The sequence below is a fragment of the Carassius auratus genome, chromosome 37 (genome assembly GCF_003368295.1).
Source record: "Carassius auratus strain Wakin chromosome 37, ASM336829v1, whole genome shotgun sequence".
Taxonomy (NCBI): Eukaryota; Metazoa; Chordata; class Actinopteri; order Cypriniformes; family Cyprinidae; genus Carassius; species Carassius auratus.
Window position 1 is genome coordinate 14,115,073 of NC_039279.1, and position 23,443 is coordinate 14,138,515.

The following is a 23,443-nucleotide window of genomic DNA, read 5'->3' on the forward strand; positions in this document are numbered from 1 at the left end:
AAACAAAAATTATTTGTACACCAAATTAAACTGATTAAAAAAAAAAAAAACGAAACATAGGTAGAGGAAAGTTAAAAGTGAAAGTTATTTGGCAACCCAGAGGGAGGAGATCTGAGAAGCCACACACACTGATAACTGTAGACATTGGTCGGGCTCTTAAAATGTTGTTGAGAGGCAACCATTAAGATAAATGGGTGTTTGACATGCTTTTAGAGGAAGAGTTGACACGTTCAACGGACATCGATCGACACGACAATTAGAAACAGAAGAATATATACAAGTTAGATATTTGAACGCGATGAGGTCACGAGGAACTTAAACGCTTTTAGAGTGACACGGTGAAGATTTCGGATTTGTTTCTTAACAATTATTAGCGGGAAAGGTAATCAAAAATGGCTTCTAGATTGGGTTTATCGGGTTTCCCCGTCAACTCCAGTACCCCAATAAACCCCAGCATGAACCCCATGAACCCGGGTCACAGCAGTGCCATGAGAATGTCAGCAATGCAGCAGAATTCACCCTACAGAGGGATGGGCAGCACCCCGAACCAGTACCTCCAAGTAAGTGTCGAAACCACTCTTTATTTGTTCTCTGAAGTGTTTAGCAACACGCCATAGCTTCAGTCTTCCCTACTGCCTTAAAATAGGAAGTGCCATATGCAGCAACGACGTTTTAATAGCATATCTATGACAATAAACAATGTCAGGTAATACAAGGATGCTGCTTTACAGAAATATAAAGAGAAAAGACTTAAATTTTGAATTAATTATTTTTAAGAGCACTGTTTAGTGAAGCCGTCGAAGAACAAACATGTACTTCCGCGTTTGAGTCCCACCGTGACCACAACGCGCGTGCTTTATTTTGAGTTAAGTTGCCTCCAAATAATCGGTTTAGTCGCTAACAAAAAAGTGCCATGGTAACTATTACATTTTGTAATATACCATGGTTTTACGATTATCTTTGGACTAGACATATACCTTTGTAATAGCATAGTATTTACTACGCCGTGGAGTAACGTTACCTCCCATGTGCCTCGTATGGTATCCACTAACTCGTGTCATGAGCTTATAAAGTTAAAAACAATCTGATATAATAACTTTACCATGGTATATGTTATTTTTGGTAACCAATAAGGTCCTATTAGTTGATGTTGCTTAAATTCATGAACCAAAATCAACAAAACAGTCTCACATTTCTTAGTGTTTATCTTAGTTAACATTTAATTAAAATACTGTTCGTTGTTAGTTCATACTAGCTCAGGGAACAATATTAACAGTTACAACATTTGATTATAATAATAATTTTTAAAAAGGATGGTTCACACAAAAATGAAAATCCTGTCATCAGTTACTCCCCATCTACTCATTCCAAGCTTATATGAGTTTCTTTTTCTGTTGAGCACTAAAGAAGATATTTTGAAGACTGTTGGTATAGCTACTGACTTCCATAGTATTTTTATTTGTGCCATATAAGTCAGTGGTTACCATAAACCGTTACCAACATTCTTCAGAAGTTTCTTTTTTACTCCTACATAAAGTTTTTTCACTGCTTTACTTATAATAACAGTTTGCTATTTGTTAGTGTAACAATAGTAATACACAAATCACACCCACAGCGCCCAAGTATGTCACCCAGCCGGGGAATGCCAATGGGGGGCATGGGGTCTATGGGTTCCCCTCTACCTGGACCGTCTTATAGTGGAGCCATGCCCATGCGACCTGGGATGCCTCAAGCCGCGATGGACCCTGCCCGGAAGAGACTCCTTCAACATCAACAGCAGCAGTCTGGGGGTCCTATGGGTCCGAGAAGGGGGTAAATGCATTGAGTATATTTGTTTGTGCATGAATGGCAACATATTTAAAGTTACAGTAGCATTCATATCTCTTCAAAGTTACCATGTGAGTCTGGGCAATGAGGGCTTATAAACAAAGAAAGGTTTCATTATTGGAGCTTCAAGTAAGTCTGTATTAGTTGTGTTCATAATGTGGCAATATAGTGGTCTAGTTCTAAAAAAAAGAGCGGAATGTCAAGTATGATATTAAATCTAAGAAGAGCTTCTAAAGCAAAAATGATTATGATATGATTCTGCTTTGTGATAGAAAGTGTCTAGTAATGAACCCAAAGTGTCATCTGCCACCAGATGGGCATTTGTTTCTGGAGACCAAAGGCTTCTTTGTTCTTCTAGCTCAGAGACTCATTTGTTTCATTTTCCCGAAGAAGCATAGCATAGCTGTGAATTTAAAAAATGGTTTAAAGATGTCTCATAATATTAGCTAGAAGACTGAGCCATGGGGCAGATTTATTTGATATTATTGATGTTTGCTGCTGAGGCATTTTGAACACCACAACATGCAAAGGTATTAGCTGCTTACCCTCATGTCATTCCAAACCTGAATGACTTTTGTTATTCTGTCACACATAAAAGAAGATATTTTGAGAAATGTCTCAATGTGATCACCAAGACTTTTTGTCTACCCATATTTTTCAAAATATCATGATTTGTGTTCTGCAGAAAATGATGGTGAACTATCTCTTTAACCATAAATATTAAACTTTGGTTGTTTGTGATACACTCATGAACAATTTATACCTACGATTGTCAAATGATTATGTAGTTGAGAGGAGAGATGTGCTACTAATGATCAACCAATCAGATGACTTTTAGTTTTTAAGAATAAAACAAGTGAAAATTTCATAAACATAAGGAGCGGCTCGAAAAAGCGATGTAAACGAACTAAATCTAATCATTTTAATAGGAGTCTGTGCGATTAGGTATTTTCGCACAAGGCCAATAAAGTTCCTCACAAAAAGTTCGCTCAAGGTAAAGTTGGTCTCGCAAAATTGGCATGTTCACCTACAGAGAAATAATTGTTTTGAAAATTATGTCTTTGACAAGTGACATGCATAGTCGCTTTATTGGCAATAGGCAGTAGACCTTTTTTCGTAAATTCCATGAGAAAAAAAAAATGGTTTAAGAATAATTATGTGGCATCCACTTCAGATCTCTAGGACTTTAAACTGTGCCTTCTGGATTTGAAATAACATTTTAACATATGTTCGTGTTGAGTCATGTTTCTAACACATCTGCTCTACATTTTCAGGGTGAAGAGGCGTAAGATGGCTGACAAAGTCCTCCCACAAAGGGTGAGTTTAACCAGAATAGTATTAATCACAGTTTTTTTTAATGCTAAAGTACATACTTTCTCATAATTTTGGTGTTCTTCAGATCAGGGATCTGGTCCCAGAGTCTCAGGCTTATATGGACCTTCTGGCTTTTGAGAGAAAGCTGGACCAGACCATTGCTCGCAAACGAATGGAGATACAGGAAGCCATCAAAAAGCCCATCACGGTAGATGTGGTAGACTGGAGTTAGCAATTCAGAGATTAATTCTTAGTTCAACTACATTTAAGTTACATTTTGAAGCTACATTTCTATAGGAAAAGTCAAATGTATTTGAATAAGTAGATTTAATATGCATTATCTCTATGCTCTTTATTCTGCTCATCCAGCAAAAACGAAAACTGAGGATCTATATTTCTAATACCTACACACCTGGCAAGCCAGAAGGCGAGGAGGCTGAAAAAGTGTCATCATGGGAACTTCGAGTGGAAGGCAAACTCCTGGAGGATGTATGTAATGAGTTTCACTATGTGTTTGCAAAAATGTGAACCTGAAACAAGGTCAGAGATCACAGAATAAATAATTCTATTTGCAGTGTTTCATGGCAAGCAACAGTTGTAGATAAAGCTGACTGTGTCGGCCCTGTTCTTAATGCTTTTTATTTGGCAGCCTTGAGTCTCTTGGTCTGTTGGCCAGCTTAACTGCACTGGCTCATGTCCTCAGCTCACTCCTTCAAACCAGATGTGTTATAAGTTGTTCCATGTTCCCAAACTGTGAGGAAAAGGAATTGAAACTTTGGCCCCTTTCAAGAAATTAGTCCAAAAATTATAGTGTAAGGGTATATTTGCCAGCTGGAGGCCTCTGGCTGTGACGACGCCACATGAAAAGAGGAAATGATTCTTTCTTTCTTTCGATTACTTTCTACCTTAGTGGTCATAAGTCGAGTGGTACTGCAAAGGGAGGGACGGGCAAGGCATTGCGCAAGCTCATACTGGCGCAATAGCTGTTTGTGACTGAATGTGTGCTGCTTCTAAAATAACCCCCCCCCCCCCCTTTCAGTGTGGTCAGCTCCTAACAATGCAGTATCAATCAACAGCATGAACACATTGCAAAAAGACCTTGTGTTCTCTCTCCCCCTTTAACCTCCTTCTTTCTTTTTCTCTGTCTTTATCCTTAGCCTGGGAAACAGAAACGAAAGTTTTCATCTTTCTTTAAAAGCCTGGTCATTGAACTGGACAAAGAACTTTATGGCCCAGACAACCACTTGGTGGAGGTATGATATTATGGAGTTATAAATTCATAGTTTAATACCTGGGTTTAACCCTAGAGGTCTGTCAAGGTACTGCACACACACACATACACAGATGTATATACATATGACTGACTTAAAAAGGACAGGGTGTTTTTTTTGTTCTTTTTACAGTGTCATCCTAAAATTACAAATCTGAGTTAATATGTCCCACAGTATAATTTAATCTACTTAAAGGGATAGTTAACCCAAAGATAAAAGTCCTGTCATCATTTACTCACCCTCATGTTTGTTGGTGGTTGCCATTGATTTTGAAAAAAGTCAATGGCAACTACTAACTGTTTGATTACCAGCAATGTTCAAAATATCTTCTTAACATAAGAAAGCAACTTGTAAATGATGAGAGAATTTTCATATTTGGGTGAACTATCCCTTGAAATCCTGGTGGTCATGAATTTTGTCATTTACTGCACCTTGTTTGTTGTCTTGCAGTAAATTCCGTCATTACATCTGTATTCATATTGTTTTCTGTGTGTCTTAGTGGCACAGAATGCCTACAACTCAGGAGACCGATGGATTTCAGGTGAAGAGACCAGGGGATGTGAATGTGAAATGTACTCTCCTTCTCATGCTAGACCACCAGGTATCACATACATGTATATGTCACACATACATACACACACACACACATATAGGCTTGGGGCAAAAATCCCATCAAAATGAACAGAAATGCACCCCAAATTCAAGATAAAGGGCAAAAAATGCCCCTTCATAGTTGTATTTCTATTCTGATTGTGGCAATTTAAAGTGAAATTAAAAGTATTACCGTATTACATTTAGATCTGCTCACGCTGCATTCAAGATTGATGCATTCAAGCATAATTTTGAGCATTAGAACCAATTAAACATATGAGTTCAATGGCTAATCAGCAATGTATTTCCCTACAGTGGATTGAATGAATGTAAATTTGAACCGCAATAAAAAATATAATTTTGTCTACTTTTAGCAGTACACTAGCATATAAATAGCCTAAAAAATTTACAGACATGGATTAAAAGCCAAAAACGAATGGGGTCTTTAAAAGAAATCAAACTTCAATTTAATTTATTTCCTAAGGTTGTTTGTTACAGAGATCTCTTTAATGATATGACCTCATCTTATCTTACTTTTCCTTCTACTTTACTTAGCCTCCTCAGTATAAGCTGGATCCACGCCTGGCTCGACTGTTGGGTGTCCACACTCAGACCAGAGCCAGCATCATGCAGGCCCTGTGGCTCTACATCAAAAGCAACAAGCTACAAGACTGCCATGAGAAAGAGTACATTATCTGCAACCGATACTTCAGACAGGTACCCAAAATGTTTAGCCCTCTTAGCAGGAAATTATCTTCAGCTTGTTCTAGCAATTATTTAATACACAAAACACTCAGTTGAAAACTCATGAGAAAAGAAAAACTTAGTTTCTAAGCCTTGCATTTGGCACTGTCTGCCACAACATGCTTTCACTTGCCTCTAAGACATTGGTATTACTGGCACAGCTGTGCTTTGGTTCACAATCCTAATTGAGTGATAGATAGCGATAGGACTTTTTTTTTTCTTGAAATGGAAATTTTCCACTGTTCCTGACCTGTCAACAGAGGCGTCCTCAGGGCTCTGTTCTCTGCCCGTTTCTCTTTGTAGTCTGTATGCTTCCACTTGATCAGAATTCTTGACACAATGTAATCAGATCACTTGGTTTCACTTTCCCCTGTTATGTTGACAAGCAACACTTCATTAGCTCCCATGTTACTTCCATCCTTCCTCTCAACATAAGATCTTTCCTTAAGCTGGCCAAGTATACAATGAGGAGGGGTCGAAGACAAAATGTAGAGATCAGGGACTGTATGACAGAAGCATCCGAAATGCAGAATCCTATCCATCTTTAGAAACCATGATAATTTCAAATCTGTGTGAAAAAAATTAAGATAGGAAGTTTCTGTAATTCAGCTCCAGAATATCATGGAGACTTGGCAGGGCCCGCCTAGCAGTTCCCCTGTCTATTATTTAGAAGTCCTTAGCAACTTTATTGAAACACCTTGCATAGTACAGGTAGTTTTGGACAGGGAAGTGCTTGATCTGAGAGAATTATTCTATACTTCATGCATACCTTGATCACAAACTCAGTGGCTGTATACTGAGCCATGAAACTAAACTGAACTGCTGTAATCCTGCAGATTTTTGGCTGCCCTAGGATGAGATTTTCGGATATACCTATGAAACTTGCCGGCCTCCTTCAGCACCCTGACCCCATCATCATCAATCATATCATCAGGTGTGTGCTTGTGGTTCCTGTTTTGAATGTTCTCTTTTGTTACTCAACCTTAATTTTCCATGCTCTTTTGAAAAAATATTTTCACTTTAATCAAAATGTCTGAATTATTAACTCAAATATTTAACTTACCAGTCCAAAGTTCAATCACACTGATGTTTCTGAATATAGCTTGCACCTATATATGAATTTCTGAGCAAAAGTAAAATTGTATCCATTTTAAATTGGCGACTTTACCAGAATAGGGAAGGAGAAGCACTTGTGTCCAGCATATATGTCAACTCCTTTAATACTGTTGGAAAACTCATTGAAAGAAGTTTTGATTTGTTTAACATTTTTGGTATTCAATTGTCGTATAATACCCATTCTTCCATCTCATGTTTTTAAAACTATTCTAAAATCTAAAATGTGTAAAATACGTATTATATGTATTTGAAGAGTGGTCTGAATATTGTTATTTTTTATGTTGACCAAAGGCTACTTTATTGCTATATCATTTTGTCAGTGTGGATCCCAATGATCAGAAGAAGACTGCATGCTTTGATATCGATGTTGAGGTGGATGACCCTCTGAAGGCTCAGATGACCAGCTTCCTGTCATCCACAACCAGTCAACAGGAGATCACTACCCTGGAGATGAAGGTGTGTGTGTGTGTGTGTGGGCAAGGACATAAATGACACCTCATGTAAATTATTTTCCACCCATTCTAAAGTTACATACATATAGAAGGGCTATTTTTAACCAAACATTAAAATTTTCCATAAGATCCATGAGACTATTGAATCCATCAACCAGTTGAAGACCCAGAGAGACTTCATGCTCAGCTTCAGTAACAACCCACAGGACTTCATCCAGGACTGGCTCAAGTCTCAGAGCCGAGACCTCAAAGTACTTTCAGTTTACCTCATTGGATTTCATTCAGCCTTCATTTTGTTGCCTTTCACCATTTATGTATGTTTTGTTTTGGTTTATGCAGTTAATGACAGATACTGTGGGTAATCCAGAAGAGGAGAGAAAAACTGAGTTTTACCACTCACCCTGGGTCAAAGAAGCTGTTGGACGTTATATATTTTCAAAGGTGAGTACTTTGTATTTCTTTCCATTGCAAGGCACATCAGTGGTTGGTTGCCTGCTTAACCTGCTTCGACTGGTCTTAAAAACACTGTTCATAACTTTTTCAAGTCAGTTACAAATAGGTAGATTGGCTAGTTGATCAAACTAGTTCTTTAAATACAGTCTTAACCTAGTGGCTGTTTAAGCCACTGTTCCAAGATGCTATAGTATCTATAATTGTGCATTTATTTTTTATTTTTTTTCAGGTCCAGCAGAGGAGACAAGAATTGGAACAGGTACTGGGAATCCGACTTACTTAAGACGATTCAGACTCCCAACTCTACAGTCAACCGAGAAATTGTCTCAACAAATACAATTGAGAATGAAGCTTTCTGTTTGAGAACCAGTGGAGGAACTTAATGTATAAGTTTTGGTTGCTGGCATTGTTTGGTATGTTGCACTTGTCATAAACAGCTTTTAAGTAGCAGTTTTTGTACCATTACACGCATCTGGCCATATAAATTTCAAATGCTTTTTCAGTAACTGGAACACTTCGGTATGTATCTTCCTCTTTGCATTCATTCTCTGGTCTTCTCTTATATATTCTGAAAATGAGCCATCCAGTTTATGTTCCTCTTGATTCAGTTAGTTGACATAATCATCTTTGCTTCTTGTTTAAAACAACTCTCTTTTTATATTTTACAGTATGATATACAGTACTGTAGCTTATTGGCTAACATCCTTATAGGTAACTGATGCAACAAAGCTTCTTTTTGTTCTTAATTTTTGTGTTTGTAGTAGAATTGCCAAAATCAATCTACATTTGCCATTTCATTTTTAAAAGTTTCTTAGTGACCTCAAAGGCTATTTTCACAATTTAATTGCAAATTTTTTGAGTTAAGATCGAGTTCCGTATAGTTAAGGAGATTAGTAATGAAAATGCAATGTTTTCAATATTGTGGATTTTTCCATTTGGTCTCTCAGGAAAATATGTGCTGCACTGCATTCAAGAGCCATGATTTTGTGTTTCCACCCCAACAGGAAATCCAGCACATTTGGTTGTCCAGCTGTTTTAGTTCAGTGTACCAGACTTTCTGTCTTTGTATTGTCAGTGTTGACTAAGGTCTTTTTTTTTTTTTTTTCTTTTTAGCGTTTAAAGGTTGCTGGATTGGCAGAGACACAATTATTGAAAGATAGTGTTTCAGGTGTGCAGTTTTTTTTTTCTTCTTCAGGTATTCAAAGCCATATTTTTTACATTCTCATAAGTAGTTCAGTTCAGTGTGTACTTATACATTCCAAAAAGCCAATGGAAAGTCTCTGTTTAAGTTGGATTTTATATGTGGTTGTGCATATTGATGTAGTCATTTGTGTTTTTAAGTATTGATGACAGCAAGTTGAATTTTCATTAAGGGATATAACAGGTTCAAGTTAAGCTCTATAAACAGCATTTGTGACATGCTGCTGATTGCCACAGAAAATACTTTTGACTTTTCAGTTCATATAGTGTTAAAAAGAAATAAAATTTTATATTATGTAGATAAAATTTAATTCTGACTTAATTACATCTCCGAGGGACAAGTTTAAACAATCTTGTGTTAATCAACATGTCACAGATGTAGTCAATAGAGCTGAACTTTCATTTCGTTTATAACTTTATTTCTCAGATAGTATTAATGCTGATCTGAAATGCAACCTTTGATTTACTTTCGGGTTAAGCCTTTTTTATGTAAATGCAATTAAGCTCTTACAACTTAAGCTCTGTGTTCTATTTTTGTATCAATCAAATGCTTACCTTTTGTACTTTTTTACTGGGAAATTGAAGTATTTTAAACAATAAAGTTGTTTTCATAAAGGGGAATTAACATGTGAATGTATTTTTGATCATAACATTTTATTATTATTATTATTATTATTATTACATTTAATGTTCTGGAAGACTGTTAACCTGAAGGAATATTATGTTATAATTAGAAAAAATATTTAATAAAAAAAAAAAGTAAGAAAACCAGGTGTTTTTCCTTCTACTAGAAGGGTAAACCGTTTGCTAGATAAAGCAAAACACTAGTCATGTTGATACATGTAGTGTCCTGGTTAATCTGGTAATACCTGTCTCCATTAATACCTCACCTGTACTATAGACTTGGAGAGGTGCATTATAGAACTGTTTTGCGGAGGGCTCTCATAGTTAGACCTTGCAACACAAAACGAAATATGGGAGATTTGAGATGACTGGATTTATGCAGACAGATTGCACAAAAGAAATAACAATGATCTTAAAAGAATTGGTTATATTGTTCAGTCATATTGTTTGTCTATTTATCAAAGCTTTTACAATGTAAACCTGGTTCAAGTTTTGCCTCATACTATGGCAAGCTGTTTTAACATTTATTTTTTAAAACTTAGTAGAATCTATTTTCATGCTATTGGTACTTACTTTTAGCTACTACTATCTTTTCCATTAAGTACAGGTAATTAATTATTTGCTACTGGCGCTTAAGTACTGGGTACTTTTTAATAGATACTAGTACGTATATTATTTATATAATAGTTATTGTTATTAGATACTGTTACTTATTAAATAGATACTAGTACTTATTTCAATTCTGTTGTTGCTAGTAACACATTTCAGATTCTTACCATTGACTTCTATGGGGATCTGTCATTCAAGTATCAACTATTCAGTTCTGACTGGTATTCTATTCATGACTGGTGCATTAAAAAAGTAGTTATTCATTAATTAAATATTTACCAGTACTTAATAATTAGATACCAGAACTTATTCTTTACATAGTCATTCCTAATAAGATACTATAGTTATTCAACACTAGTACTTATTGATTATTTAATAGTACTTGTTCAATATCTAAAAATTGTTCACACATTTTTAGATACTATTACTTATTCCAAATGTTACTAGTAAGATTTTTTTAACTTCTGACCAGTCATAACATAAGACAAGTAAAAAATGAGTTGTGACTTTAAAGATAAGAATTGTAATCTAATGAATAACTAGTATTATTAAGAAATAGGATATCTCAGCATTCAAATAAGATTAGTGGTTCAAAATTATTAAACATTTAAGAACAACAGTTAATTTTTGTCCGCGGGCACCTGTTTCGGTCTTTGAGGTTTAAAATCAATCAGCAGTATTAAACATGAAAAAAACAATGTCAGTGTCTCTTAATTTAGTTTTACTTAATTTGCTACTATAAAGTGGCTTTCCACTGCATTCATGTTTTTACCCACAGACATCTCACCTCTAAGGTCTCAACAAATGAAATGAACACAAAAGAGTTCCATTTAAAAGATGGTGAAGTCTCAGCGCACACCTCTTATGAAGTAATCATCATGGATCAATGGTAGTATGAAGGTGTTTTGCAGCCAGAACAAACTTTTCCAGAAAAAAAAATAATAATAAGTAAACCTAAAAAAATGCGTCCGGCCAGGATTTCTAAAGTGCTTTTGCTTTCTATAGTCGCCATTCACTGTTTGCATTTTTACAATAAAGATACTACATGGCAGGGCCGCGGGAAGTAATTTTGAACAGGGGGTGCTGTGATTTTTTTTTTTTTTTTTGACAAAAAACCTATGAGCCTATAGGCCTATTTAAAATACATTTTAAAAATAAATACATTGAGATTTACTACTTTATTGTCATATAAACTTCAGTGCACAGCCAGCCAGGGTCTGAAACACACAGACATCAGTTCTCAGATGTGCGCAATGCGTTATTGATCTGAAGCAGAATCAGAAATAATAGTTTAATAATCGAAAGAAAACGAAATAATTACTTTCATTACAATTTCAGATAGCCTATACATACATGCAACTTATTTAGATACAACAAATAATATTACAACAAAATATAATATTAATCAAACTTCACAATAACGCTAAAACAATGCAATCGATTTGGACAGCTGGCTTGAGTCACTGCACGTTTATTTCACACGCAACTCTATTAACTCCAAAATCTTTTTACGCACACCACAAGGAAATAATCTCTGACTATTTAAGCAATTTGTTTATTGAACAGTTCTCCACATCCATTACGCAAAGAACACACGCACAGTATAAAGCTTTCCGTCTCCATTCTCAACCTTTTTACACAAACAAAAAGGAAATAATCTCAGACTATTTAAACGTTATTTAACAGTTCTCAATAACCATTACGCAAAGAACACACAAACGAAATAATACTCTCCATCTCCATCCCCACCACCTTACAAAAATACTATAGTGTACTACTTACAATTGCTTCGCTAGTCAAAGCTGATCCCACACTTGTTGCCAAAAAAATAAATGTTACAAGCGCGGCAGCACAATGCTCTTACCTGAGCTACATGCAGGCGGGGTGCCCTGGTTACAGGTGTCCAAATGTCGAGGTGCGCTGTATTATATAAAGATGGATGTATTCTGCATGGAACGAGCGGGAAACCTCGTTACTCGGCGACCAAACCTGCCTGCCTGACGTTGACAACGTAACTTCCGAACCTGTGTTGATTAGGCCTCAAAATATGAAATTAAAATCCAAAATATATACGTAATAGCCTACGTGTGTCAAAATCATTTTCTAAAATATTCATAAGGAATTTATAAATTGTGCAAAATATTTTAATAGGCCTACATTTTTTTTATCTCCCTCTCGTCACTAGGGGGTGTTGGAGCACCCCCACTTCCCGCGGCCATGCTACATGGGGCTGTTTTCTTAATCCCGCTCCCACTGAATTTCTTACCATTACCGCCTGCTCCTGCAACGTATATGTCCTGCTCCCAAGATTTTTAATAAAAATAATATATTTAAAAAAATATAATATCTGTTGAATGAGCACTCAATGTTCACTTTCATTTTTCGATTTTGCAAAAATGTATGCTCATGTGTAAAGTAAGCACATCTTATGAGAAAGGATATTTGCCAATGAGCTCAGGATGTGTTGAGCTGCAAATCCTTCAGTATAATCTTGTCAGACTTCTCTCCTTTCAACCCGTCTGAACCCCCCTTCTGTCAAAGTCCCTTTTTTATTCTATAGTCTTTGCCACTGTCCTCAATCCCCTAGACTCCCCATGTTAAAAAAAAAAAAAAAACTTTACAGCAGAAAAAAAACGTTTACAGCCTGTAAAATGTTGGTCTATATAGCTAACTTTGCCTTCATGTGACAACTGTGGGGTGGGGGGGGTAATTTTTTTTTTTATAACTCTTCTGTTTAAATTATATTAAGCCTTAAAGTTCTGCATAATTAAGGGCGTGGCCACTTGAGTGGATTGAGGTGGATTGCCGCTGATGACACTGCCGTTGCACAAGGTGGGCGTAGCTTCAGCAACCAGCTCCCACCTTTTTGCCCGTTTTCGATTATCTAGGCATGACGCATGTTGACACGCTGCAAAGATGGCACATGGCCCGCTCCGCCAAATTTGAGCTACAAAAACGCTCTTCAGGAATCTACAGGTGACGTCACGGACACTACGTCCATCTTTTTATGCAGTCTATGGGTCACCCTAATAAAATAGCATTAGACACTAGTACGTTTTAAGGATGAAATGTTAAAACGGCTTGCCATACTATGACTGTTCACATACCGTTACCGATTCCGCATTATTCGCAGCGTGATGTTGGCGCTAGAGATCACATCTTTCAGTCTGCAGTGCCTGCGGAAATAACGCAGCTGACGGACGGAAGTTTGCATGTTCAAGATGGCGCTGGACGGGATCGAGCAAGTAAGTGGTATTTTGTGTTAAATCTTGAAAAATGAACAGTGCAGTTAGCTGTGTTTTATAATTCAGCACAACATATTACATACGGTGAACGTGTTGTAACTGTATTGTTAGGAATATAAGATAGAATGGCTGACTTTAAGACGCGTTTGCTCCGAGTGAAGCAGAGTTTGCTGTCTCATTGTGTCACACTGAACATGGGAGATCTAGTTACAACATGACAAATAATTAATGTTTAGCTTTAACATGCAGTATCACTGATAATAATAATAATAATAGATCTCTCTTTTCTAATAATAAGAGAAGTCTCCGATAATCAAAACTCTGATCATAACACAGGGAATCAAAATCGCTCGTGTCTGATCATACCATCATAACAGACATCTCAACTCCCTTATGTTAGTAATATCTTCTTATTACTGATCATAATATGCTAAACGGTTCATTTATAAGAAAAGAATTTGAGGTTATTAATATATATTATAAGAAAACAACGTTTATGTCATTAATATTATTGTAAATATTTTTTTCCAGATGGATGTTGAAGACAGTAAAGGAGGCACTGGTCTCCGACAGTATTACCTGTCTAAAATTGAGGATCTTCAGGTAAGAATAAAATTGTTTGACTGACTATATTTACAATGTAAAGTACTTTTGTGAAAAATAAGTATATTTTAGCCTGCTTGTACAAAATAATCATTTAAAAGAATATTCTGAGAAATTAATGTATTGTTTTTTGACACTTAATTGCATGTTATTTGCATGAATATGTTTTATATTTAACTTTTCTGTTAACTTCAGGTCGTTGAACTTTAGAGAGTTAAGAGTTTTGACCCACTTAAGTACATCTTTATAATATGTAGTTTCATAATTCTATTGTTTTAGAATTAGATTAAAGTGTACTGCTGAATGTACTGAGAAGCAATTCTGAGAAACTAAAATATACTTCTATAAAATCTTGTTTTTCATGTGTTAAAATATTGTTTGTAACAGCATATCTGTAATAATAAAGCTGAAATTTGGAACCTTTTGGTGATATGTTGAATAAAAATGTAATCAGGAACTTTACATGTGATTTATTATGTTATTATGCAACACATCAAGAAATGCAGTTCATTAAAACACAGTGCATAAATTTAAACATAATGATTTAAAATGTACTTTAAGTACACTTAACTGACTTTTTCATTCACATGTGCCACTGCATTTTATTAAAAATATACTTTTAAGATTTAAAGTAGACTACAAATGCAGGTTCAATACATTAAGCACACTTCGTTTTCACGAGGGTATGTTGTGTAAATGTGCTGGTCTCTTTACTCAGTTGACAGTGAATGAGAAAAGCCAAAATCTCAGACGTCTGCAGGCTCAAAGGAACGAGTTAAATGCCAAGGGTAAAGCCATTTCTACCTGCTTTCTCATATCTACTTATTTGTATTTTTTATTCTTTTATTATGTGTTTTATGTCCTGTCGCTGTCATTCTGTTGTACTGTGGAGCTTCTGTCACGAAAACAAATTCCTCGTATGTGTAAACATACCTGGCAATAAAGCTCATTCTGATTCCGATTCTGATTCTGATGTCACTTTGTGGTGTTCAAATGCATATGCCAAATAGAATATGCTAAATGTGTCATCAGTATGTGATTTGTAATGTTTCTTTTAGTGCGCCTCCTGCGTGAGGAGCTTCAGTTGCTGCAGGAGCAGGGGTCTTATGTAGGAGAGGTGGTGAGAGCCATGGACAAGAAGAAAGTGCTGGTCAAGGTTTGACAGCCATGATTTCCTGCTTACATGATTTGTGCTGTGATGTAACTATTCAGTTTTGTTAATCATTTGTATTTATGCTTTGTTTTTAGGTGCATCCTGAAGGAAAGTTTGTTGTGGATGTGGATAAGAACATTGATATAAATGATGTAAGTGTTTTGTGTTGGGTTTTTTCTAAGGCTGGTTAAACGATAATCATAATTATTTTGCTCCGAAAAATTCTAATCATAATTATTAAGAGAACAACAACTCATTCGCAGGTTGTATTTTTCATAATCTAGTTTCCTGTTTTGTCCTATTTATATTATATACAATAACACACTCTTTACATTATAAAAACTGGTAAAATTCTAATTAGTTTATGTCAGAAGCTAAAACAGTAAAATTCCTAATAATAATTTAATAATAACAAATCATGGTTCCATATCTATTAAAACAAGCAAAAAAGACTTACGATGCATTGAGGTTACTTAAGTGCATGTACATTTCATTACACCAAATACACAAAATAATGTTAATTTTAGCAACATCATATGACCCCTTTTAATAAAAGACAAAATGTATCAATTTAAAAGAAAAGCTCGAATTGGGGGATTTAAGCTCTTGACATCTGGCAACCCCACAGATAAAAGCTTGTGGACACTCATTGCCAATACAAGATGATAACAATGGAAAAAAACAACAACATTAAAATAATGGTCACAAATTACATTTAAGTGTGTATCCCTATTTCATACAGTCAAAAATGATACCTCAGAATTTCATGAGAGGATTCAGTTTTTGTCTGGTGGCTCATAAAATCAAAAAGAACACTGAAAGAAAAATGTTCTGATATTATAGCTTTTTTGTATTAATGTTTATAGTAAACTAAATCCTCATCCAACAGGTAACTCCAAATTGCCGTGTAGCACTTCGAAATGACAGTTACACACTACACAAAATCCTGCCAAACAAAGTTGACCCGCTCGTCTCACTGATGATGGTGGAAAAGGTGCCAGATTCAACATACGAGATGATTGGAGGGCTGGACAAACAGATCAAAGAGATCAAGGAAGTGATTGAGCTTCCAGTCAAGCACCCAGAATTATTTGAGGCTCTAGGAATTGCGCAGCCTAAGGCAAGTGATGAATTATCTTATTCATGTCATGTAAAAGAGTGCTACCTTCTCAAAGAAAGCTCTGTTGGCCTGCCAGATCTACTTCATCTTCTGTAATGTTTTGTTGGTCTGCAGGGTGTGCTGCTGTATGGACCTCCTGGAACAGGAAAGACCCTGTTAGCCAGAGCTGTTGCCCATCACACCGACTGCACCTTCATCAGGGTGTCTGGATCGGAGCTGGTGCAGAAATTCATAGGAGAAGGTTGGTTGTGCTTCCAGACAAATCCCTTTTTTTCTGTGGAACCCAAAAAGATATGTTTAGCAGATGTTTTTTTTAATTAGTCTAATTTATCCTTTTTTGATTCTGTGTGTTCATTCCAGGAGCTCGTATGGTGCGTGAGCTGTTCGTCATGGCCAGGGAACATGCGCCCTCCATCATCTTCATGGATGAGATCGACTCCATCGGCTCGTCTCGGCTGGAGGGCGGATCAGGAGGAGACAGTGAGGTGCAGAGAACTATGCTGGAGCTCCTCAACCAGCTGGATGGGTTTGAGGCCACCAAGAACATCAAGGTGAAAAGCAAACACCTGTAAATTCTGTGCTGATCCTAACATGAGACTAACATGACAATAAAACTGCTCCACACTGACACTATCTCTGCAAGCTTGGTGAGTTGGGGTCGCTTTGATGTGCATTTGAAAATGTGACACACGTCAACAACCTTCCAAAAATTATATGCAGAGTCACACATAAAACTTAGTCAATCAAAGAGAAGCTTCAGGGGCTACAACTGGTTTTCCAGTTATGATTTGGTATTCAAAATATGATTTAATTTATTATTTAAAAGTACAAAATAAAACATTAATAAAGAAATATATTAGTAGTGTACTATTAAAAAAATACTTATTAATAATGATAATAATAATACTTATTATTATTAAATGCTCTGAATTTAACTCTTGTATTTTGGAATTGAATAATTTTTCTTCTTTTCCTGATCACATGCCTTAGTACTATTTAAAGTTGTTTGCAAAAACTTGTCAGATGTTACATTGCTCATTCAACTGCTTTTCCAAACTTCACCACCAGGGGTGCTGTGACCACACAAAACTACTCAAACTTGCATTTATACTATTTCTTTGATTGGCTCCAGCTGTATTTTTATAATTTGCTTTAAGGAAAGTCTGAGTTACCCGAATATGTTCTTGTTTCCCTCAGGTTATCATGGCTACAAACCGTATTGACATTCTAGACTCTGCGCTTCTTCGACCAGGCCGCATTGACAGGAAGATTGAATTTCCTCCTCCCAATGAAGAGGTTAGCTGGGATCATTGTGTGTTTTTACATTTCAGGATCATCTTGATACTGAAATGCTGATGCCTCTGTTTTTGTATAACTCTCTATTATTGAAAGTATAAATATTAGGAGTAACCTCATCGTGTTATGTTGTCCTCCTCAGGCCCGTTTGGATATTCTGAAGATCCACTCCCGGAAGATGAACCTGACGCGTGGTATTAACCTGCGCAAGATTGCCGAGCTGATGCCAGGAGCGTCTGGTGCTGAGGTCAAGGTGAGGGCTCAGTCTCCACCATACATGACGCAGAGCTGCACTCATTTCCAGTCATTTATAAACGTCTATACACTTCATTTTCAACAAGCTGTTTTTATTTGTGCTCGTCTGACAGGGCGTCTGCACAGAGGCAGGGATGTATGCTCTGAGAGAGAGGAGAGTCCACGTTACCCAAGAAGATTTTGAAATGGCAGTAGCTAAGGTACTGAAATCACTTTCTTTTTCGATCGTTCTGTTGGTACAAATAATATTTAAACCTACCAATTCTTATTACGTTTTGAGTGAATAGCTCTCATTTATAATTGACTGTATTTTTACAGGTGATGCAGAAAGACAGTGAGAAAAACATGTCCATCAAGAAGCTCTGGAAGTAAACATTAGACTATGTAATGTGCTTTTTTTGTGTGTCTTTAAGGATCTTCATCACCCAAATGTATTCAGAATAAATTGTTTCTCACTTAACATTGTATCTTTTTCTTTCCACTTGTAAAAAACTGTACTTAGAAATGCATTTACATTGACAAAAAATGATTGTCGCATACACCTTTACTGTAAGTGCTTAAATATTTTTTTTAAGACAAAGGCCAAAGAAAATAAAAAACACAGAATACCCGAAATTAAAGTGAAAAAAAAAAAAAAGTGACGTGACATTCAGCCAAGTATGGTGACCCATACTCAGAATTTGTGCTCTGCATTTAACCCATCCGAAGTGCACACACACACAGAGCAGTGAACACACCAAACACACTGTGAACACACACCCTGAGCAGTGGGCAGCCATTTATGCTGCGGCGCCCGGGGAGCAGTTGGGGGTTCGATGCCTTGCTCAAGGGCACCTAAGTCGTGGTATTGAAGGTGGAGAGAGAACTGTACATGCACTAGCCCCACCCACAATTCCTGCCGGCCCGAGACTCGAACTCACAACCTTTTGATTGGGAGTCTGACTCTCTAACCATTAGGCCACGACTTCCTAAAAAAAGTACCCTTGATCTAAATTAGAACTTCTTAATGAGTGTGAATTTGAGTCTGAATTGTTTTCAATGCTAGTTTTGTAGTTAAACATTAATTATTTGTTCCCAATTATCATTTCATTAAAATGAGCTCAATACTGTCAAAATTCTTAACATTTTAATTTTCCCATGATCAGAAAAGTCCACTACTTTGTTTTCAGATTTAATAAAAAATAAAATAAAAAGATGGGGAGGGGGAATTGATTGCACAATAGCTAGAGCATTTTGGGAAGTAAACCTAGATAGTTTAACTGAAATAAATGCATTCTAAAAGATATTTAAAGTAATAACAAATTTTCATGGATTGACACTGATTGTTAATACAATTAAAAGTTAAATGTATTATTTAAAACCAGTTTGAAAAAACAACAATCAGTTCATTTCATTCTAGTTCTGTTTTAACTGAAATGGAATTGAAAGTCATTCTCAGTTCTGCATGGTGTAAACTGTGCTGTTTACAAACCCAACCCCGGATGAGTGCTGTCTGCCTGGAAGTGTGCAACTCAAAGTTCTCCGAAGATGTTCCAGACACTTTTGGAAAGCACGTACAGTCTAACTGACTTTGACTTCCACTTTCTTCTGCTTTGGGGCTGATGACATGACAACTGTGAGTATGAGATTTCGAAAAACACTAGAATATGAAAACATGGTACGTACTTTTTACAACGCATTTTTAATTAAACTAATCTAATTCTAAGTTAACTTGCTTGAGGCTATTAAAAGCACATTATATAGATTTAAGATGCTTCTTTAACCATATTGATGTTCACGTATATTCTAGACACTTGCTGACTGCTTTTCCTTCACTGTCCACTCCAACTCTTTAATTTAGTTTTAAATAAAGGGTTAGGTTTGGAAAACATTTTTCATGGGCACAATGTATTTTTGTCTACAGTAGTAATATAAGATCAGTAGAGACAAATTCAGTCATGAATTTTTAACAGATTTTGACAGTTGACAACCTGAACACTACAGGGGCCCTCTGTGAAATATTGAATTTTTATGGTATTCTTAATGGTTATACACAATAATATGGCAAAAATAAAGCAAAAATTTTAAAAGTATATTTATAGCTTCATTAAAAATTTAAGTAACCCTCATACAAAGATGATTGATTTTGGGTGTCCATGCCATCTAATAGACTGAAAATCATTTTTTAAAGGAATATATATGCCTTTTAATACACTGTCTTAGTATTTTGACTTTAATCTCCACAAAAGAAGTAAATAATAATAATTCAGAAATCTAAAGTTTTCAATAACACTTTAGTTTAGGGACGAGTTGTTACTATTAGCTAGATGCTTATTTGCATGTTTATTACTAGCATATTGGCTGTTGATTAGTTCTTATAAAGCACATATTAATGCCTTATTGTGCATGACCATATTTTAGATCCATAATCCTACCCCATACCTAAACTTAACAGCTACCTTACTATTATTATACCTAACTATTAATAAGCATCAAATTGGGAGATTATTGAGGCAAAAGTCATAGTTAATAGTTGGTTAATAAAGAGAACTAAAGTGTGACCAAGCTTTCAATATAGCAGATGTATTCAAATCAGTGTCTCTGTCAGCTGCATTTGTAAATACATTCATAGATATGTACACAAATAATGAGCCTGAAGTCATGAAATAAACTGCATTTTACTCAAAGCTATGGTAACTTGTTCTGATCACGTACAGATGTACATTCATATTTAATATTTTTTTCTCTGCAGACTTTCCTGCACACTTTAATGGCTGATGATATATTCTATTATATCCAGTAAGTATGAAGCTCATCATATCTCTGTAAGATCTTTCTGTATGTAAGCTACACAGTGTTCGTTTGATGATTGCAGGACGTGGCTGCCGCCGCTGCTGGTTTTGACCGTGAGTCTGTGTATACTGAGGTACTGCTGCAAACTCTGCAGTAAAGTCTCAGACACTGACTCAGATCTCGACCTGTCAAACTGTGACCATGTCTACGTGATTCCCAATCCCATTCATGTGAGAGAAGAGAGAGAGGAAAGAGACGAGACAAACTCTGATGGTGATTCTGTGTTCACACCACCACCACCACCATATGAGCTAGTGTGTCCACCACCATTATATGCAGAGGTACATCTGTCTGTCTATCTAAAGCTAAACTGCTCTTAGATTGTCAAGCTGTCTACTTTTCAGTTGTTCATTAGCTCAAATTAGCTATTACTTACTTAGGACAGCTTAAGCTAGTTTTATCTAAAGAATGTATTTCTTTGCAAAGTATGTAATATAGTTTCAACAGACTCATGAATCAGACCCCCACCCCCCACCCCTTTTTTTTTTTTTTTTTTTTTTTTTTTTTTACAGTCCAGCTTAAAATTAAGCATTTGTCATGTTCAAGTGACTCCAGATTCAGATATGGACACTTCCGACACGCCGCCTCCACCGTACAGCCCACCTTTAAATATGATCATGCCACAATCATCCAGCCGTCAACAGTAGACACTGCTGAATATATATTTTAGTAGTTGTGATAATACCTATTAGATTCCACTCAAGTTCAGGTCTGTTGGGGTTTTCCCTGGAACAATTTCCCAGAATGGTCATAAGTTGTTGTTTTATATTAATGAGCAAATTAACCAAAGTCTGTCATACTGCTATTCAACAGTCCCACAGGAAGATCTTCACAGTTTTTACGTCAGAGATATAAATTTTTTTAAGAGCAAGACGTTTATTGCTTTCGCGAACCATGTCAAGAGGAGTGGCTGAAATGCAACCATATTTTTGTAACTATTTAAATCAAGAATTATTGGGATACATTCAGTGTAATTGTTTTTAGGGGAGGTGTTGGCGCAGTGGATAAGACACATGTTTTTGGTGTGAGAGACCCGGGTTCGAATCCACTGTGAGACACCAATGTGTCCCTGAGCAAGACACTTAACCCCTAGTTGCTCATGAGGTGTGCGACCTCTGACATATAAGCAATTGTAAGTCACTTTGGATAAAAGCATCAGATAAATGTAGTTTAGGGACCAATTCTCACTATTAAGTAGTTGCTTATTAGGATGCATATTATTAATATGCATATTAATAGTATATTGGTCTGCATGACCACATTTTAGATCTCATAATCCTATCCCATGCCTAAACTTATCAACTTTTAATAAGCAGCAAATTAGGTTTAGTTTTACTGAGGCAAAAGTCATAATTAATAGTTGGTTAATAATGACAATTGGTCCCCAAACTAAAGTGACCGAAATGTATGAACTAAATGGTAACACTTTATTTTGATAGACCACTTTGAACATTCTTCTATTGCTACTTTGCAACTGCATGTCAGCTGGTGTATTGGTAGACTGTCTGTGTAACATCTGCTAACAACTTATTTTGATGAATTTAAGAAATTCTTATAGCTTCATTTTATGCTTATCAGGATAGAATATGTATTCCAGGACAACTGAACTGCATTAAATACGCAGACACATGCATTGTAATATAGTGTCAGTAGTAAGTATTCTATAGCTTCTGTCATGATGATTTATGACTTTGACCTTTGACCTTTGACAGGTTGAACTTCCGGTAACCTTATGATGGATGGGCGGAACTTTCCGACTTCAAGGGTTAGCCTATGACCTTTGCAAGCATCGATCATGTGCTTTTGACAGAAAGTTTTACCCTATTGACCTAATTAGTTTTAAATCATGGTTTTGACGGCTAGTTTAAACGGAAGATGAAAGACTCCTCACGCATCGATCATGCGGTTTTGACAGAAAGTTTTACCCTATTGACCTGTTAGTTCTAAGTTAAAACGGTATATGAAAGACTCCCCAACCATCGATCATGCGGTTTTGACAGAAGTTGTTTGAAGTTTGTGTCAGTTAGCTTGTTTGAAGTTTACCACAGTTATACGGTTATGTGTGTGTGGTTATACGGTTTCTCCCCCTCCCATTACGTTTATGAGCGGTGTATAAATGGGGTCTGTGTGTCCTATAATTTATATATATAAAACAATTAAAGATTGAAAAACATTTCAGTTATATAATTTATATAATCTAAAACACATTTTAATTATTTCACATTTATATATAAAACATTATATAATTTATATAATCTACAACACTTTTTAATTATTTCACATTTATATATATAAAACATTATATAGTTTATATAATATACATAATCTAAAAACAATTTAACTAAGGTTGAAAAAACATTCCGTTCTTTTAAAAAAAAGGTTATAAATTAAACCGTATAAAAAATATACTGAAACCGACTGTTTCAGATAAAACAAGATCTTTTTTTTTTCTTTTTCTTTTTTTAGAGAGCAGGAAAGAGATGTTTTCACATCACCTTCCTGACCTGCAAGTATTCACAGCGTCTTCGTGTGCACGCTACACTTCACTTTCTTCCGAATTTACTAACCAATCATAATATCTTCAAAGCCATTTTTAATTAAAACCAAACGTATCTCACACGGGAGTACCATGATTTTGACAGTTTTCTGACGGTTCACCTATGAATTACGGCTGGTGCGCGTCTAGGATCTCTTGTACCCCCTTTCTCTCTCTCCCTCTCTCTCCCTCTAATGCCTGT

At 36.0% G+C, this 23,443-nt stretch overlaps 2 protein-coding genes across 2 annotated transcripts; both read left to right on the top strand.

Annotated features, from left to right (window-relative positions):
* Positions 1 to 121: 121 nt before the first annotated feature.
* smarcd2 (SWI/SNF related BAF chromatin remodeling complex subunit D2) lies at positions 122 to 9,589 on the top strand. The gene is made up of 13 exons (XM_026222955.1): positions 122 to 560; positions 1,616 to 1,812; positions 3,102 to 3,144; positions 3,227 to 3,349; positions 3,511 to 3,630; positions 4,299 to 4,394; positions 4,912 to 5,013; positions 5,559 to 5,720; positions 6,584 to 6,681; positions 7,184 to 7,319; positions 7,444 to 7,566; positions 7,655 to 7,756; positions 7,998 to 9,589. The coding sequence occupies exons 1-13, from the start codon at positions 393 to 395 to the stop codon at positions 8,049 to 8,051; spliced, it is 1,524 nt and encodes a 507-aa protein (XP_026078740.1). The 5' UTR covers positions 122 to 392; the 3' UTR covers positions 8,052 to 9,589.
* A 3,741-nt stretch (positions 9,590 to 13,330) lies between these two features.
* Positions 13,331 to 18,333, top strand: psmc5 (proteasome 26S subunit, ATPase 5). The gene is made up of 12 exons (XM_026222956.1): positions 13,331 to 13,446; positions 13,978 to 14,049; positions 14,768 to 14,837; positions 15,108 to 15,205; positions 15,298 to 15,354; positions 16,092 to 16,322; positions 16,437 to 16,563; positions 16,683 to 16,873; positions 17,520 to 17,618; positions 17,761 to 17,871; positions 17,987 to 18,073; positions 18,192 to 18,333. Exons 1-12 carry the CDS (start codon positions 13,414 to 13,416, stop codon positions 18,243 to 18,245), a joined length of 1,230 nt encoding a protein of 409 aa, XP_026078741.1. The 5' UTR covers positions 13,331 to 13,413; the 3' UTR covers positions 18,246 to 18,333.
* The last annotated feature ends 5,110 nt before the right edge of the window (positions 18,334 to 23,443 follow it).

Bases quoted from the DNA above. Each gene is read 5' to 3' on its own strand.
- smarcd2 (XM_026222955.1), top strand. From the start codon at position 393: ATGGCTTCTAGATTGGGTTTATCGGGTTTCCCCGTCAACTCCAGTACC. The intron at 1,813-3,101 runs GTAAATGCATTG...CTACATTTTCAG, and splicing joins CCTATGGGTCCGAGAAGGGG to GGTGAAGAGGCGTAAGATGG. The intron at 4,395-4,911 runs GTATGATATTAT...TGTGTGTCTTAG, and splicing joins CAGACAACCACTTGGTGGAG to TGGCACAGAATGCCTACAAC.
- psmc5 (XM_026222956.1), top strand. From the start codon at position 13,414: ATGTTCAAGATGGCGCTGGACGGGATCGAGCAA. The intron at 13,447-13,977 runs GTAAGTGGTATT...ATTTTTTTCCAG, and splicing joins CGCTGGACGGGATCGAGCAA to ATGGATGTTGAAGACAGTAA. The intron at 15,206-15,297 runs GTTTGACAGCCA...CTTTGTTTTTAG, and splicing joins AGAAGAAAGTGCTGGTCAAG to GTGCATCCTGAAGGAAAGTT.